Genomic DNA, 18,018 nt, shown 5'->3' with positions numbered 1-18,018 from the left:
AGTAATCACCAGAACAGGGACGCGGGTGGCGCTGTGGGTTAAACCACAGAGCCTAGGGCTTGCCGATCAGAAGGTTGGCGGTTTGAATCCCCGCGACGGGGTGAGCTTACATTGCTTGGTCCCTGCTCCTGCCAACCTAGCAGTTCGAAAGCACATTGAAGTGCAAGTAGATAAATAGGTACCGCTCTGGCAGGAAAGTAAATGGCATTTCCGTGCGCTGCTCTGGTTCGCCAGAAGCGGCTTAGTCAGGCTGGCCACATGACCCGGAAGCTGTATGCCGGCTCCCTCAGCCAATAAAGTGAGAGGAGCGCCGCAAGCCCAGAGTCGGTCAAGACTGGACCTAATGATCAGGGGTCCCTTTATGTTTGTATCCAGACTCCAGCAGGTACAGAGGATTCCTGGGAGATCACTTACCCAGGGCACATCATGCAGTTCATCTACCTTGTATATCACAAATACTCTGAGGATCCTCTTTGGTACAACTCTGACTTCCTCCAAGCTTTGGCCCTGGTCATCTTTCCCTCTGCAGTATCTCAGGTATGAACAGCCAATTGTCTCATGGGCTTATTATGTTGATTCTGTCTCTCAGAAGACAGCGATGTAGCGGCTGTTGACATGAGCAATAATTACATATCTGTGCCCTTAAGTGCAGGATTGTTTTGTTTGCTAAACATATGGCCAGAGTGAGGGTCAGGATCCTAGCATGGGTCCCCCTCCACTAGGATCCAAGTCTGGATCATGCCCTTCCCATCGAAATCCACCTCTGTGTCTTTTTCTGTTAGAAACTGATGACACTTTTCTTTTGATAGGACTTTAACGTATAACATTTTTTTCATTTCTGTTTTTCATTTCTGTTGCTGCTAGTTTTTGATGCATGCAGTGCTTATAATAATACATAATAAATTTTTATTTATACCCCACCCTTCCCGGTTCAGAAAACAACAAATTTAAAACACTTAATTGTAGAAGCAGCATAAGCTACAGTATAAAAACATGAACAACAATAAAAATTCAAAGTTCAGAAATCAGTTTGGGGAAAATCCATCTAATAACCATTGGATAGTCACCAGGGCTAGCTGGCTGAATCAGTCCTACTTAGCCTCAGATCTGCTAAAATATTAAATAAAAGTATCCAGTTTTAAAAATTATGATATTGCATTGTACTGACTATTATTATTACAGTGGTACCTCGGGTTAAGTACTTAATTCGTTCCGGAGGTCCGTTCTTAACCTGAAACTGTTCTTAACCTGAAGCACCACTTTAGCTAATGGGGCCTCCTGCTGCTGCTGTGCTACCGGAGCACGATTTCTGTTCTCATCCTGAAGCAAAGTTCTTAACCTGAAGCACTATTTCTGGGTTAGCGGAGTCTGTAACCTGAAGCGTATGTAACCTGAAGCGTATGTAACCTGAGGTACCACTGTATTATTATTATTATTATTATTATTATTATTATTATTATTATTATTATTATCTTCTGCACCACCCTTTTCTATGAGGAGCCAAGAATGAATGCCGCTATCCAGTCCAAAATACTGTTTGAAGAATGTCACTCCCTGATTCTTTTTCTTTTTCTTCAGGGTAGCATTTCACCTTCCAACAGCCTGGCGACTGACTCTGACAGTAAGAAAAACGATGCCTTTTCCGCTTCCCTTCACCCTGCTAGGAAACAAGTTTGGGACTTCATCCGCCTCCTCCTGATGGAAAAAATGCTTGTTTTCTCCGCTGAGAGACAGTGGCACCCCTTGGAGTTACTTCTTGAGGTCGGGTCCATATGACAAAAATAGCACCCACCCCTTGATGCTGTGTCCTTCATAGATGACAAGGGGTTAAAGGGGAGGAGTTGTTTGGAGCCCATGGGATGCTGGAATCCACTGCTAATAATATTTGCGTGGCGATTCCCGCCCCCCCCCCCAGTTGGAATAAATAAAGACACCGGACACCAGAATTTAAGGTTAATGGGCATAAAATGGCCACAACTTTCTTGGTTACAGGTAAGAGCGGCTTACCTCTTTTTTGGTTTTAGGCAATGGTCCTATCAGACTATCCGGGATAAAACCGGTAGGGGTTAACACCAACAGGGGGAGCCCCTGAGATGCACATCCCTAGGCGCTCCCCGAGGGGTCATCGCTTGGGAGCGCACTTTAGGCCCTAGCCTCCATAGGTTTCGGATGAGGCAACGCCCCCTGGAGTCCTTTATCAGACTACCCCTAAGCTTTTGGGGGAGGTGATGGCGCTCCCCCCGACTCATCTGCATAACAATACACCTACCAATGCCTAACTGCCAAAACCAAAGGCGTTGTGACATTTTGCTACGAGGTAGGCGAAAAAACCAAATGGCTTCCAAAATAATGCCAATTAGCCAAGTGGAAAAACTCCTACCAGGCCCCTTGCGGCGACCAACCGAGGTCCATAGCAAAGTCCGAGGTGCAAACCTAGAGGGTGGGTGGGTGGGAAACCACGGCTGGCTGAGGGAAAGAAAGGGGCAATCCCGGGCTGTCCCGACCTTAAATGACCTGCTTAGCCCCGCCCCTGTTGCCAGCCGATTGACTGGCTCAGGGAATGACGCAGCCCGAGGATTTCCAAGTCGGGCGGGTCCGCAGCCAGCCCCGCGCGGATGTAGGTGGGCGTGAGCCCACAACCCCCCTCCTTATGTAGGGAGTGGCTCAATAGTCATCATTTTATTATTTGTACCCTGCCCATTTGACTGGGTTGCCCATAATGCTTCCAGCATTATGAAAACACAATAAAACATCAAACATTAAAAACTTCCCCAAACAGGGCTGCCTTCAGATGTCTTCTGAAAGTCATATAGTTGTTTATTTTCTCGATATCTGGTGGGAGGGCATTCCACAGGGTGGACGCCACCACCGAGAAGGCCCTCTGCCTGGTTCCCTGTAACCTCACTTCCCACAGTGAGGGAACTGCCAGAAGCTCCTGAGAGCTAGATCTTAGTGTCCGGGTTGAAGTGTAGATTAGCCAACGGTCTGAAGTGTTCCTGCCTGATGGTCAAGTGGGGCAGGTCCCTGTCAGTAGCAGTATTACTTGAAAATAACAACAACAACAACAACAACAACAACAACAACAACAACAACAACAACAACAACTTATACACCGCCCATCTGGCTGGGTCTCCCCAGTCACTCTGAGTGGCTCCCAAAAGAACATTAAAAACACAATAAAACATCGAACATTTAAAACTTCCCTAAACAGGGCTGCCTTCAGATGTCTTCGAAAAGCCAGATTGTTGTTTATTTCCTTCACATCTGAAGGGAGGGCGTTCCACAGGGCAGGTGCCACCACTGAGAAGGCCGTCTACCTGGTTCCCTGTAGCTTCACTTCTCGCAATGAGGGAACCGCCAGAAGGCCCTCAGAACGATGGGGGTGGAGACGCTCCTTCAGGTATACTGGGCTCCTAACCAGCAGAGCCTTGAGGAGCAGTGGACAGGAAAAGGGCTGCTTTGAGCTCCCCCATCATTCCCCCCCCTGCTCTTTTCACATGAACTGGGGCTCCATACACAAGCGTGCAATGTAAAGTCTGCCGAATGGGCTTGAGGATTCATCATTAAAAGTTCCTTGGAGACTCTTGGCTGGGAACAGGATTTCTCTTTGTTATTGTTTAGTCGTTCAGTCGTATCCGACTCTTCGTGACCCCATGGACCAGAGCACGCCAGGCAATCCTGTCTTCCACTGCCTCCCGCAGTTTGGTCAAACTCATGCTGGTAGCTTTGAGAACACTGTCCAACCATCTTGTCCTCCATTGTCCCCTTCTCCTTGTGCCCCCCATCTTTCCCAACATCAGGGTCTTTTCCAGGGAGTCTTCTCTTCTCATGAGGTGGCCAAAGTAATGGAGCCTCAGCTTCAGGATCTGTCCTTCCAGTGAGCACTCAGGGCTGATTTCCTTAAGAATCGATAGGTTTGATCTTCTTGCAGTCCATGGGACTCTCAAGAGTCTGGATCTGCCTTACTGGTGCTTCCTGCAGACTCTGATGATTGCTATGTTCTTGCTGGGCAGGCTTCTGAGGAGAACGCCACTGCTGAGCAGAAGAAGTGCTTCCAGACAGAGCTATTACTTTCCATCATAGATATCTTCTACATAATTGGCCAAGATGATGGGGAGGTATCAAACGCACAAGGTGAGTGCCACAAGTAGCTAGGTCTACTCCATATTTGTGGAGAAAGAAGGTAGGAAGGCTATGGATCACTGGCCAACATCAAGTGGACCAGACCAACTGATGGTGCTAGGAGTCTTCTGGAACTCAATGGACTTGGGACCCAGCTACATTAGTAAAATAAAATTCATTAAAAAGCATTTGAAATGCATTATAACACTGTGACACCAGATGGCGCTGTGGAGTTCCGTCTTTCAGCAATGTGAAACGTTTTCCACACGTTTTCCTGAAACATTTTTTTGATGTGTCTAGATCTAGCCTTGGTCTGATCCAGGGGGACATTTCTTATGTTCTTTGAAGCAAGAGTGCTCATGACCACTCAACATATATTACCAGTGTCCTGTCTATAAAAAGATGCTAAGCGCTTTTGCCCTGTAAATGTAAAATGTATAGAGAGGGAGCACAGAAAAAGTGCATTTGAGTGACATTTTTTTCCTCTAGAACTCAGGATAGTCCAATGAATGACAGGCTACAGACTTAGGACAGACATAACGAAGTGCTACTTCACAAAATATTCATGGGATTTATTTTCACAAGATGTGGCAATGACTACTATACAGATTAGGAATGAGCAAAATCAATATTTCTGGGTTGTGTCATTTTCACATGGGATCATAAATCCGTTTTGTCACATTTCCTCATTAACCTGTGAATTATTATTTTTACAAAGAAAATACATACGATAGTTTGTATCCATCGTGTATTTTAAAATGCGTTTCCTCACGAAACACATATTTAAATTGGCATTTTATCTCAGTGGATGAATTTCTAAATGTATCGTATCCCAAGATGCAGATTTTAAAAATACGTTTTGGATATATTTTCTGAGCTGAATTTAAAAGCACTCAAACATCCTTATAATTGTAACTTCATTCAGTCTCCTTCAAACAAACAAACAAATGACTTTCTCCTTTCCACCCATGGGTTTTGCCAGATTCTGTCCAACAATATTTTTTTTGTGGCGTGGGGATTCCAGAGGTTATTTGCAGAGTCCCCTATCTAAGTCATGGGTTGCGGGTGGCGCTGTGGGTTAAACCACAGAGCCTAGGGCTTGCCGATCAGAAGGTCGGCGGTTCGAATCCCCGCGACGGGGTGAGCTCCCGTTTCTCGGTCCCTGCTCCTGCCAACCTAGCAATTCAAAAGCACGTCAAAGTGCAAGTAGATAAATAGGTACCGCTCCGGCGGGAAGGTAAACGGCATTTCCGTGCACTGCTCTGGTTTGCTAGAAGCGGCTTAGTCATGCTGGCCACATGACCCAGAAGCAGTACGCCAGCTCCCTCGGCCAATAAAGCGAGATGAGCGCCGCAACCCCAGAGTTGGCCACGACTGGACCTAATGGTCAGGGGTCCCTTTGCCTTTACCTAGCATAGGACCTATGCCATAGGGAAACAGCACAGCAAGTCATGTAAGGAGTGCAAGTTCCCAGTTGCCAATGAGGAGCTGATTTCTAGGGGATGAGCTTGGCTCTTTAATGATCTAAAACACCTGGGTGCATCAGCAAGATACACTTGCTGTTTTCAACACCCTTGTCCCCTTTTCGATCCACTACGTTACAGAAATAGAAACCTTCTTTTCTACCTTGCAGGGAACGGTGGTGCCAAAAATGCTTCGGAGCCGACCATGCCGTCACTTCTCGTGAATATTTCCTATTTTATCCAGAAGCTGGTAGAGAAGCTTTATGCAGGAATGTTTGCCGCCGACCCTAGAAAAGTTATTCTTTTCCTTGCAGAGCAAGTGATTGTGGTAAGGGGCTTCTTTGCTTACTTTCCAGTGCAGTTCTAAGGTCTCCTGGTGCAGAAAATTATCCCGAAACTTTGTTCTATCAAATTTAATTTGCATGGGAGGAGGGGGTAGTTTTGACGGCTCCCTGGTTATATTCTTGTGCAGTCTATTTGGACGGGGGAAACAATGGTTGGATACAGAAACTCCTGCGCAAGAGTGGTGGGGGTTAAGAATAATTATTGAGTGTTTCTGTGATGCACACCCAATTATGCATCTTACCAAAAGCAAACAGCGAAGTGGCTAGACCGCATTCTGCATTTCTGTTTACACTCTTTTGCAAATCAAATGCATGCTTGTGAGTCTTAAAATGCAACAATGAAGCGGGGATAGGTTTTAGACATCCTTTCTAAACTTTTTCAGCAGGGGGCCGGCCCGCTGTCCCTCAGACCTTGTGGGGGCCGGACTATATTTTGGAAAAAAATATGAACGAATTCCTATGACCCACAAATAATCCAGAGATGCATTTAAAATAAAAGCACACATTCTATTCATGTAAAAACACCAGGCAGGCCCCACAAATAACCCAGAGATGCATTTTAAATAAAAGGACACATTCTACTCATGTAAAAACACGCTGATTCCCGGACCGTCTGTGGGCCGGATTGAGAAGGCGTTTGGGCCAGATCTGGCTCCTGGGCCTTAGTTTGCCTACCCATGCCTTAGGGTGTCTTCCAGCTCTGTTATTCTATGATTCTTACAAGGGCTTCATGGTGGCAAATGATGGGCAGGCATGTCCCCACTATATGCAGTTTCACCCAAAGATGGGTGTGAGCAGTATTATTTTTTTCTTTAGAAAAATGTTTAGGGGTACTCTCATTTTGACTCAAGAAAACCACCATTTTATAGTTCAAATCGGGGGGAAATTAATATAGTAAATGGACGAAACTGACCAGTCACCATGCTAGATTTCAACTCCTACTTCACACATTAAACGCCCGCTTCTGTCTGAGACTCAGGAAACATGGTGACAGGAAGTGACGCCACCATCGGAGGTAGCAACAGAACTGATGATTCACTGTGCTAGAGAAGAAATGTGTTGTTGTTTTTAAAAAAATTAATTTATGCTCCTGTTAGATTTACAAAATGTTTAGGGGTATGCATACCCCTGCGTCCCCCCAGGAAAAAAAGCACTGGGTGTGACAGACACTCCAGTCCTGAACAACCAAAACACAATTCGATGAGTGATACACCAGAAGCAAACAAATCTACATGATGGTGAAGTTGCTTGACAACCTAGAGCAGCGGTTTTCAACCTGTGGGTCCCCAGATGTTGTTGGACTACAACTCCCACCATCCCTGAGCTCTGGCCTTGCTAGCTAGGGGGTGATGGGAGTTGTAGTTCAACAACATCTGGGGACCCACAGGTTGAGAAAGGCTGACCTAGAGGAACATGCCTGCTTCCATCTTGAACAAGAAGGCATTTTCAGTAACGAAAAAGGGCAATTTGTCTTTATTTTTTTTGCTCCATGCAAAAAGGTGTCCACTATTTACTAAGGCCTGAATCTTGGATGCTGGTACTAGATCCAAAAGAAAGTTGGCTTTATGCCAGGCATGGCCAAACTTGGCCCTCCAGATGTTTTGGGACGACAACTTCCATCATCCCTAGCTAACAGGACCAGTGGTCAGGGACAATGGGAATTGTAGTCCCAAAACATCTGGAGGGCCAAGTTTGGCCATGCCTTCTTTATGCTCAGACCCAGATCTGCCACATTCTGATGCTTCTTATTTTCTTCCGCTAGGTCACAGAAAAGGGTTTTCTCCACAAGGAAGCCGTCCTAAGCATTCTGTACAGCAACTTGAACCGAGCCATTCTGTACTACCTGTCTACTTCCCTTCCTGATGAGCAGAGGTTGCTCAGTGTCCTTCAGACTCTGCAGCAGCAGTGGGACATCATCTTTGCAACGCACAACTCTAGCCTGGACTTCACCATCTGCCTTCTGTATTGCCTGTTGCAATTCAGGCCCATGAGGTAGCAGAGCCGTCTTTCCCATAGGGCTTAGTGGTGCGTCGCGCCAGGGCGCCGGCCTCTCAGGGGCGCCCCAGCAAGTGGGGGAGCTGTGTGGCTTTGCCGGAGGCCTCCCCTTTCCCTGCACGCCCTCCAGCTGCGCCCTGCCAACCATAAGTCTGGCAGGCATGCAGCTTCCCTCCCAAGCCTCCTCAGGAGGAGAGCGATCCCTGCAGAGGCTTCAGAAACTCCAGCAGGTGCAGAATGCTGCAGCGAGACTCCTTACAGGGTCCTCGCTGCGAGATCACATTCACCCGCTGCACTGGCTCCCGGTGGAGTACAGGATCAGGTTTAAGGTGCTGGTTTTAACCTTCAAAGCCCTATACGGCCTAGGACCCTCATACCTACAGGACCGCCTCTCTTGGTATGTCCCACAGAGGAACTTACGGTCTTCAAACAAAAACATCCTGAAGGTCCCAGGCCACAAAGAGGTTAGGCTGGCCTCAAGCAGCGCCAGAGTTTTTTGGCTGTGGCCCCGATCTGGTGGAACGTTCTGTCACAAGAGACTAGGGCCCTGCGGGACTTGACATCTTTCCGCAGGGCCTGCAAGACAGAGCTGTTCCACCAAGCCTTTGGCCAAGGCACAGCCTGACTCCCTCCTTTGGCAATCCTCACAGAACTCTAGCCCAATGGTTGCCATCAATTTGATTTGAATTAATTTTATATTGAAATGATTTTAGAATGTTGTATTATTTTATTGTTGTTAGCCGCCCTGAGCCGGGCTTTGGCTGGGGAGGGTGGGATATAAATAAAATTTACTATTATTATTATTATTCGGATGGAAGCTGTGCTCTCCTCCTGCAGAGGTTTGGGAGGGGCACAACTTTACTCCTAAGCCTCTACGGGGATTGCTCTCCCACAGCGGCATGGGGGAGAGTTGTGCCCCCCCCAATGGCTGGCAGCGCGCAGCTATGGCCACCCCAACACTATCTGTGGTAATTTGGGGGTGCTGGGTGGATATTTGCACCCCAGCGCCGCATCTGCTAAAGACGGCCCTGTGAGGTAGTATTCCTTATACTCTTTTGATAAACCGTTAACGGTGTTAGCTGCTTCCGCTGGAGGGTAGGCGAGAGAGTGGAAATTTTGCTGTTTCTTCCTTTCGAGGGCAAGGTGTGCCAGACCTGGCTTTTTTTTTTTTTGAATTTCCATTTAACAAACCAATCATATCAGATTAAATCCAAACTATACCAATACACAATAAATTCCAAATGTTTAGCCGAATTTTAAATTTTTGTTGGGGGTACCCATGCTTCGAGTTCAGAAAGGGTCCAGTCATCTCATATTTCTGCTGCTTTGATGTTCACAAGTCCCATCTTCCCATCTCTTTGTTGTTATCCTTTTTCTTCTTAATAACCTCCGAGTATTTCCACAGGCAAGTTGAATCAAACCTTATTTATGTTTCTGTGTGAACTTTGTAATGCTCTCCTGTGATTCATCTCACGCTGATCCAAAAGTCCTGTTCCAGCGGCCGGCGCCATTTTCGACAATTCCGATGAAATACAGTCTAGGCATCTGCTCCTTAATTTTCCCAGACCAGTTGCACCATAAATCAGTCTTTCCAGAGGAGTTCTGCCCATTCAGATCTATAATCCACACATGAAAGCAAAATGGTGGCTCACCTCCCCCTTTGACTGTAAATCTCGCAACAAAGTCTGTCTCATAATGTGCTAGACCTGGCTATGGGGACACACATGCCTTAGTCACATCCAGACTGGATTATTGCAGTGTGCCCTTGCAGAATATCTGCGAACTTCAGCTGGCTGAAAATGCATGTGACAGCAAGGATGCTGATTCGTGCCTACCTTGGGAACTTCTGACACCCAGGGCTCCCCCTCCCCAGCTGGAGCTCACAGGAGCTTGGCCCCAGCACCTCTCAGGTGGGAGCCATTGCCATGAACAAGGTAAAAGTTCATGGTGAGCTCTGGAACCTCACTTTCTAGAAAAATAGCATTGGTAACACCTATATTACAATGGTCCTGCCAACCTAGCAGTTCGAAAGCACGTCAAAGTGCAAGTAGATAAATAGGTACCACTCTGGCGGGAAGGTGAACGACGTTTCCGTGTGCTGCTCTGGTTCGCCAGAAGCGGCTCAGTCATGCTGGCCTCATGACCCGGAAGCTGTACGCCGGCTCCCTCAGCCAATAAAGCGAGTTGAGCACCCCAGAGTCGGCCACGACTGGACCTCATGGTCAGGGGTCCCTTTACCTTTACCTATTTTACAGTGGGCTCGTCCAGATTTCCTTTTGTGCCCCATTTCTAGGCACAGGTCTGGGCTTTAAGCTCCATTGTCCAAGCACTTACTTCCCCCCCCCCCTTATTTGTCCAAACGCTTCCCCCAGGAAAACCTGCATTTTACTGCTGAATCAAAGCAAATGACAAAGCCATTTCCGAGCCTCGGGAGGAGAGGGTGTTGTGGGCTGGCCCCTCCCACAAGCGCGGGGCTGGAGTTTAGCCCCGCGAGAGCCAGGGAATCCCCGGGGGCGTGCCTCTCCGCCTTCCCCCTGCCCGCCAATAGGTGGGCTGGGGAGGCGTGGCCTGGGCTATTTAAGGCCAGGCACGCCCCGGGATCTCCCTCTTTCCCCTCGGCAGCAGATTTGTGATGCAAATGGATGGGGGGAAGGACACGCCATCACCTTCCCCCGAGAAAAGGGTAGTCCGGTAGAGGACTCCGGGGGCGTTTGCCTTGTCCGAGACCTAGTAAGGTGAGGGCCGCCGGCACGCCCACGAGCGGTGACACCCGTGGGGGTCCTAGCTGGCGTACTCCAGCAGGACACCCCCACGGTTTGTGTTCAACCCTTCCCGGTTACCATGCCGGGTAGTCATAGGAACCAATGCCTAAGGCCAATACCTTCAATTCTGTAATCAATAAAGTTGTGGCCATTTACGCCCATTAACCTTAACTAACGTGTCCTGTGTCTTCATTTCTTTGGGGGAGGGAACTTGCCACACAATTGGAAGCAAATGCTGCAACCGCCTCATGCCAGGCTCACGGGTGGCGTGGGCGAGAGTCTCCCCCCCTCTCTCTTGGGTGGGGAAGAGCCAATGGAACTCCTTGCACCAGGACGATGGCAGCCCCGACTTGCTGCTTAGCATCCCCTCCAACCAGCGCAGCATCTTAATGTAGTGATTTCCCCCTCTGCATCCCTTTCATAACTCTATTTTTATAAATCATTTGTCCATCCATAGTTCAAATTTTTATTACAAGTTTTCTGTCAATCCTACCAATGTATGTAACTCTTTACAATAGCTTTTCAAATAAATTATCAACTTTCCCCATTCTTTATAAAAAAGAGGTCCTCTTCCTGGTTTCTAATTCTGCCTGTAAGCTTTGCCATCTGGACGTCGTTCATCAGTTTTGTCTGCCACTCTTCTTTGGTCGGAGTTGTAGACCCTTAGGATCCTCTAGTCAAACCCCCTGCAAAACACAGTCAGTCACAGCAAAAGCAGCATGAGTGCTGGATTTCTGTATAAGCTAAGCAAAATCCCTTATTTTGGCTGCTGATCCCTTATTTTCAAATCTTTAAGTTGACAGCTATGGTCATGCCATGCCTCTGTTTACAGCAGCGATCCAGAAAACCATGAAGCAAAGCAGAGAGCAATGTCTGATTCCCGTGTTTTCCTGGACCCAGGCAAAGAAGAGGGGAGGATGGATGATAACTCTGCTTTAAAGAATGGTAATGTATACAAATAATGGGGGTTCTCTTAGGATAGTACTTTGTTACACTGTGTTCCTCCAAAAGCTTGCCACACTATGACAATGAACGCTCACACCTTCCCTTCTGGGCGCCCTTTGCGGGACTGCGGCAGCACTTCAGGCCACGTGGGACTCACCAGCTGGTTGGGCTGGCCCGCCTCCCTGTGCTACTCATTGGGGGTTCCCACCAAACCCCAGTTAACCTATCCGCACTGTTGGGAGGCGGGGCCAGTTGCATAAATTGGAGCTGATTTGTCTGGAAGCTCAGCCAGGCTGATAGCAATAGTTGTCCTAAGTCCCAATTCTAGAAGGGAAAATTACCTTGTTTGCTGGTGGCACCTTCTCCCACCAAACACTTTCCCCATTTTTCTTTGTTTCTAGTTCAGCAAGACATCTGGAAGACAACCGAAGCCATCTGGATCCAACTTCTCTCTCAAAGGAGAAAGGATTTGGAAGATGCCTACAAGATGTCTCTCTCTACAGAGACAGCAGTCAGCGCTGAGAAACTGAAGATGACCGACACGAGTCCTTTCTGGGAAGAAATAATGAGAAAGGCTTGGAAGCATTTCCTAGGTCTCTGTCCTTGAGTCATGCAAAGCTTTTAACAGAATCAACTTCACAGAATGTGGTGTTTTTTTTAATGACTTGGAGACTGGTCTCTTTTGGAGCTACCTGTCATGATACCCTTTGATAAGGTAAAAGGTAAAGGGACCCCTGACCATTAGGTCCAGTCGTGACCGACTCTGGGGTTGCGGCACTCATCTCGCTTTACTGGCCGAGGGAGCCGGCGTACAGCTTCCAGGTCATGTGGCCAGCAGGACTAAGCCGCTTCTAGCAAACCAGAGCAGTGCACGGAAATGCCGTTTACCTTCCCGCCGGAGCGGTACCTATTTATCTACTTGCACTTTGACATGCTTTTGAACTGCTAGGTTGGCAGGAGCAGGGCCTGAGCAACGGGAGCTCACCCCGTCACGGGGATTCAAACCGCCGACCTCCTGATCGGCAAGCCCTAGGCTCTGTGGTTTAACCCACAGCGCCACCTTGTAAACTTTACCATGACATTTTGCTGCCTGGTGTCAGAAGGCAGGATAGGCCATTGATATTCCCCTCACGAAAGTTCATAGAAATCAGGTCAGCTGACAGGATGTCCCCTCCCAACTCTCTGAGAGTCACATGGCTTTCTCCAGGCAGGCAATCACATGATTTGTTTCAGTTTACACCACCAAAAGGAGGTGGTGACCCAAGCAAGGCAAAGACTGATAGGCCCAGAGCTTGGGAATGAATGCAAAACTAAGGCAAAGTCAGGATCCTGGACTAAGACCAAGATGCAGATTACGTTTAAAACCACATTGAGCAGTGCACATTAAGCACCATCCCCTGACTGCATTTGGCCTCCTAAATGGCTGGTGCCATTTTCTACAACCATTGACTTCTTCTAGGCTGCAGTAATCATCATCATCATCGTTGTCATCGTCATCATCATTTATTATTTATATCCCACCCATCTGGCTGGGTTTCCTCAACCACTCTGGGCAGCTCCCAACAGAATATTAAAAACACAATAAAACATCAAACATTTAAAATTTCCCTAAACAGGGTTGTCTTCAAATGTCTTCTAAAAGTCAGATGGTTGTTTATTTCCTTGACATCTGGTGGGAGGGTGTTCCACAGGGCGGGTGCCAGTACCGAGAAGGCCCTCTGCCTGTTTCCCTGTAACCTCACTTCCTGCAGTGAGAGAACCACCAGAATGCCCCCAGAGCTGGACCTCAGTGTCAGGGCTGAATGATGGGGGTATAAGAAAGTGTTCACAAGAGCAGAATTCAGGGGCCCCACTCCCCTGTCTGTCTCTCTTTTTCTTGATTTAAAAATAACTTTTTATAAACAAGGATCACAGGAATGATAAATGATACAAAAAAATAGACCAAGTCTTCTCATGTCATTCGCACATCACAAAAATAGTATAATACAACATGTGGTTCGTTATTACTGGTCAACGTATAAGTTCTTGGTTGGAGAATTTACCATAGCTAAATGTCCAATGGACATGGGTGGCGCTGTGGGTTAAACCACAGAGCCTAGGGCTTGCCGATTGGCGGTTCGAATCCCCACGACGGGGTGAGCTCCCGTTGCTCAGTCCCTGCTCCTGCCAACCTAGCAGTTCGAAAGCACGTCAAAGTGCAAGTAGATAAATAGGTACCATTCCGGCGGGAAGGTAAACGGCGTTTCCGTGCGCTGCTCTGGTTCGCCAGAAGCGGCTTAGTCATGCTGGCCATATGACCTGGAAGCTGTACGCCAGCTCCCTCGGCCAGTAAAGCGAAATGAGCGCCGCAACTCCAGAGTCGGTCACAACTGGACCTAATGGTCAGGGGTACCTTTACTTTACCTAAATGTCCAATATGGAGCCCTTGCAATTAAATTAAGTATGAGTAAGAGTCATTTTTTCCTCTTAGGTCACCAATGAAACATAATATAAAGTGTTGGTATGCTATAGGTGAATGTGTTAGGGTTGCTTCCTGCTGTTGTTGTTATAACCAGGAATAAAATGAGCTGAGGCGATTATCTGGAGTTCCTCAGATTTCTTTCTCCCTTATCTGGAGTTAATTAGGGTACAACCAGGACATATGAGTGTTTGATGGGTAATGAAAGGACTGTCCCAAACCCAAGGTACCTTAACGGGCTGGTATGTGACCATCACATTTGCCATCTTATTTGGGTTTTATGCCACTGTTCCTATAATGACTTATATAGAAAAAATATCGGGGTTTTTTGTTTGCTGATCATTTTTTGCTAGGTCGCCTCCACCACACTTGTAGAACTGGGGAGAGGGGAGGACTTTTAAACCAGTTTTAAAATCTAGTGTGGATATGCTTTCAATTTGCCGTGTATCCCATGCGCATACCTGGTTCATGCTCTTTGTACCTTCTGACGTATTTCCTAACCTGTAGAAACCTTTGCCTGCTTTGGTTTCAACAACTGTTTCTTCTCCTTGGTCTTCAGCATCAGAAAAGAAAATTCCCCAGAGCAAGGTTCCAGCTCAGCCTTCAGACAAGCCGCGTTCTTGGAGTGGAAGCTGGTCTCCAGCGGTGAAACTGACCCCCAGCCGGAACCTGAAGCAGACGGGATACAAAACGCAGGTAACATGGCATCTTCTGATCACCTGAACAAATCTTAGGCTTTAGGCAAGGCATCTGGTAAGAAAAAACCAAACTCAAAGGGCCTTGGCAAGTGCCTGGCATCACACCAGGGTTGTAAAGCAGGGGCAAAAGTAGGCTTTAGTTCCCTCGGGTCAAAGACTCAGTTTGGCACCTCCAAGTGCATTTCTGTGTGCGTGCGCACACACACACACACACACACACACACACACACACACACACACAGGCTGGGAGCCTCAATGTCCCCCCTCTAGAAACTTCACCCAGGACAAAAAAGCCAGACTAGCTTTGCCTCAGAATGTATCTGCTACTTTTTGTTTGTTTCTAGAATTTTACTTTTTTTAAAAAAAATATCAAAACCATTCAGGGCACATATCCCATATTTCATATCTATACATTTTAAGAATTGCTAAACAATTATTAACTTCCTCTTTAAACTGTTAAATTTTTAAAGAACCCAATGTAAGACTGTTCTGTTTCAGCTTTATTTGTTCTCAAGTTCTTTAAAAAACCTCTGTTATTATATAACAACAACAATTTTTTATTTATAGCCCGCCCATCTGTCTAGGTTTCTCCAGCCACTCTGGGTGGCTCCCAACAAAATATTACAGAATAAAACTTCAAACATTAAAAACTTCCCTAAACAGGACAGCCTTCAGATGTCTTCTAAAAGTCACATAGTTGTTTATTTCCTTGACATCTGGTGGGAGGGCGTTCCACAGGGTGGGTGCCACTACCGAGAAGCCCCTCTGCCTGGTTCCCTGTAACCTCACTTCTCACAGAGAGGGAACCGGCAGAAGGCCCTCAGAGCTGGACCTCAGTGTCTGGGCTGAATGGTGGAGACGCTCCTTCGGGTATACTGGGCCGAGGCCATTTATTTTTACTTATAATCTACACCAGGGGTCAGCAAACTTTTTCAGCAGGTGGCTGGTCCACTGTCCCTCAGACCTTGGGGGGGGGGGGCAGACTATATTCTGAAAAAAAAATATGAACGAATTCCTATGCCCCACAAATAACCCAGAGATGCATTTTAAATAAAAGCACACATTCTACTCATGTAAAATCACGCTGATTCCTGGACCATCTGTGGGCCATATTGAGAAGGCAATTGGGCCGCATCCAGCCCCCGGCTCTTAGTTCTGATCTACACCAATGTGGCCTATGCCATGTTCGTAACAGTTCATCCACTCCATCCAATCCCTGTTACTAAACAGAAGAATTTATCTAGAAAGTTCATTTTCCTCAGATTTCTTTCTCCCTTCCCTGACTCCCATCCAGTTAAACCCAGCTCTTAATACCCCACTCAGTGATTGCAGGTACTGTTCCTCTGCCTTTTCCTAACAATGTGCTATTAAAATTCCACATTAAATTAAAAACCCTATTCCCGTTATTTATTTGTGGCCAATTTTCTTGTTTTGAGTTGAAAATGAAAGATAGGAAATGTGGTGGGCCTAAAAATGTAAAGGAGGCAGTGATCCGTGGGGGTAAGAGAGGCTTGACTGGGAGTTGCGTGGGAGAAAAAGTCATCACCTCTGACACTGAGGTCGCGGCCCAGTCGTTTTCTGTCTGCTAACGTCTTGAGTCAAAATATACCTGTATTTTTCGCTCTATAACACGCACCCGACCATAACACGCACATAGTTTTTAGAGGAGGAAAACAAGAAAAAAAATATTCTAAATGAAACAGTGGATGTATGATTTTTGTGGTTCATGCTGTGGCCACAGACATGTGATCTGACAGTGAGTTTGGAGTAGCCCAATGCAAAAATCTTGAGGATCCATGTGGATCCATGCTTTGTAACCACGTTTTTGCACCACTGCGGCCCCAGGCAACAGTGGGTGCGTGATTTTTTTGGTGCAAGATGTAGCCATGGACATGCTATGTGATCTGATGGTGAATTTGGGGTGACCCAGTGCAAAAATCCTGAGGATCCATGCTTTGTAACCACGTTTTAAGTGGGGAGGGAAGGAAAAGCACTCAAGGGACAAGGAGCACGCGTGGGGTGTGTGGAGAAGAATGAAGAAGAGGGGTATAAGGGGTGAAGGCTCCTCTCCTCTCCCGCTTTGCTCCTTTAAAGAAGCAGGCTCTCTGTCCCTCTCTCCTCCCGACTCAACGGCTCTTCTCCCGCTTTGCTGTTTCAAAGCGAGCCACGGAGGAGAGAAGGAAGGGGAACCATGGATCCTCTGCTCACGACTGCAGCAGATCCCCCCGCCACCCGTAGGCATTCCCTCCATAACACGCACAGACATTTCCCCTTACTTTCTAGGAGGAAAAAAGTGAGTGTTATGGTGCAAAAAATACGGTATTTGTTATCAGCATAAGTTGGGCTTTTTCTCCAGCAGTGCAAAGCAGAGCAAATGTTTAATAAGAAGGCTCAAGGCTTGTCCTTTTCCTCCTTTTGTTGAGCGACTCGCTTCCAGGTGTGCTGTGACTCCATGATACAATTGAGCGCTGGCACCAACTATTTGCCTTGGGGTCTGTTTAATTATTTCTTAAAATTAATTTTGATTATTACAGCTGATTACACCTCAGTGAGCAAAGTAATTGATATTTGTTAATGCATCCCAAGGAACGCTTTGTACAACATGCTTTTTGCTGTTGAAGGTTAAAGACTGTTATTGGTTTTCCCCTAAATATGCCCACATCATTAGTTCTCGCAGCAGAAAAGGTTGCCATCTGGAAAAGGCAGCACAGAGACATTATTCAGGCACAAGTGCATGAAATTGGTGTTTCTGCGTCTTCTGTCTTTCTTCGCTGAAAGGGAGAGGCTCATAATTAAAGGAAGAGCTGGGTTCTGGGACATTACTCATTTTGTGTTATTCTTTATCATGTCAGCGCCTGACAGCTCCGAATCTGATAAATTGTGCTTTCTAGTGTGACACGGAACCAAGTTTCCAAATCTTTCCCTCTTTCCCTGCTCCAGGCAGTTGTGTGTTTATGTGCTTCTCAGGCCGGCCGGCCTGCTCTGCAGTGGACAAAGATACTTGCAAGAGATTGTCTCTGTAGCAGTCAGATACACAAATGGGTGCAGACTTATTTTCCATGAAAGCAAGATGGCTTAAGTGTCTCCCCTAAGGCCAGACCTGACCTTCTTTTAGCTCCGGTGCACTTTGCAAAGAGATTAGCCGAGTGTGAGGATGGCTGTTTGACTAGGACTCAATTTAAGTCAAATACCATGGCTTAACCAGTGGCCAGCAGTAAATCAATCAATGTT

At 46.9% G+C, this 18,018-nt stretch overlaps 1 protein-coding gene across 2 annotated transcripts in view; it reads left to right on the top strand.

The window, feature by feature from the left end:
* WDFY4 (WDFY family member 4) overlaps nucleotides 1-18,018 on the top strand; it is a 218,664-nt gene that overhangs the window by 96,265 nt on the left and 104,381 nt on the right. For both annotated transcript variants that reach the window (XM_083505395.1, XM_083505396.1), the window contains 8 exons: nucleotides 376-537; nucleotides 1,579-1,761; nucleotides 4,014-4,134; nucleotides 5,756-5,913; nucleotides 7,692-7,921; nucleotides 11,519-11,631; nucleotides 12,033-12,224; nucleotides 14,649-14,785. In XM_083505395.1, the coding sequence (XP_083361521.1) occupies nucleotides 376-537; nucleotides 1,579-1,761; nucleotides 4,014-4,134; nucleotides 5,756-5,913; nucleotides 7,692-7,921; nucleotides 11,519-11,631; nucleotides 12,033-12,224; nucleotides 14,649-14,785 (1,296 nt within the window). The remainder of the gene's footprint in view (nucleotides 1-375; nucleotides 538-1,578; nucleotides 1,762-4,013; nucleotides 4,135-5,755; nucleotides 5,914-7,691; nucleotides 7,922-11,518; nucleotides 11,632-12,032; nucleotides 12,225-14,648; nucleotides 14,786-18,018) is intronic.

This window comes from Podarcis liolepis (assembly GCF_965112155.1).
Source record: "Podarcis liolepis genome assembly, chromosome: 5".
Lineage (NCBI taxonomy): Eukaryota > Metazoa > Chordata > Lepidosauria > Squamata > Lacertidae > Podarcis > Podarcis liolepis.
The sequence above is the reverse complement of the archived record's forward strand: the minus strand, read 5'-3'. Positions and strand labels throughout refer to the sequence as shown.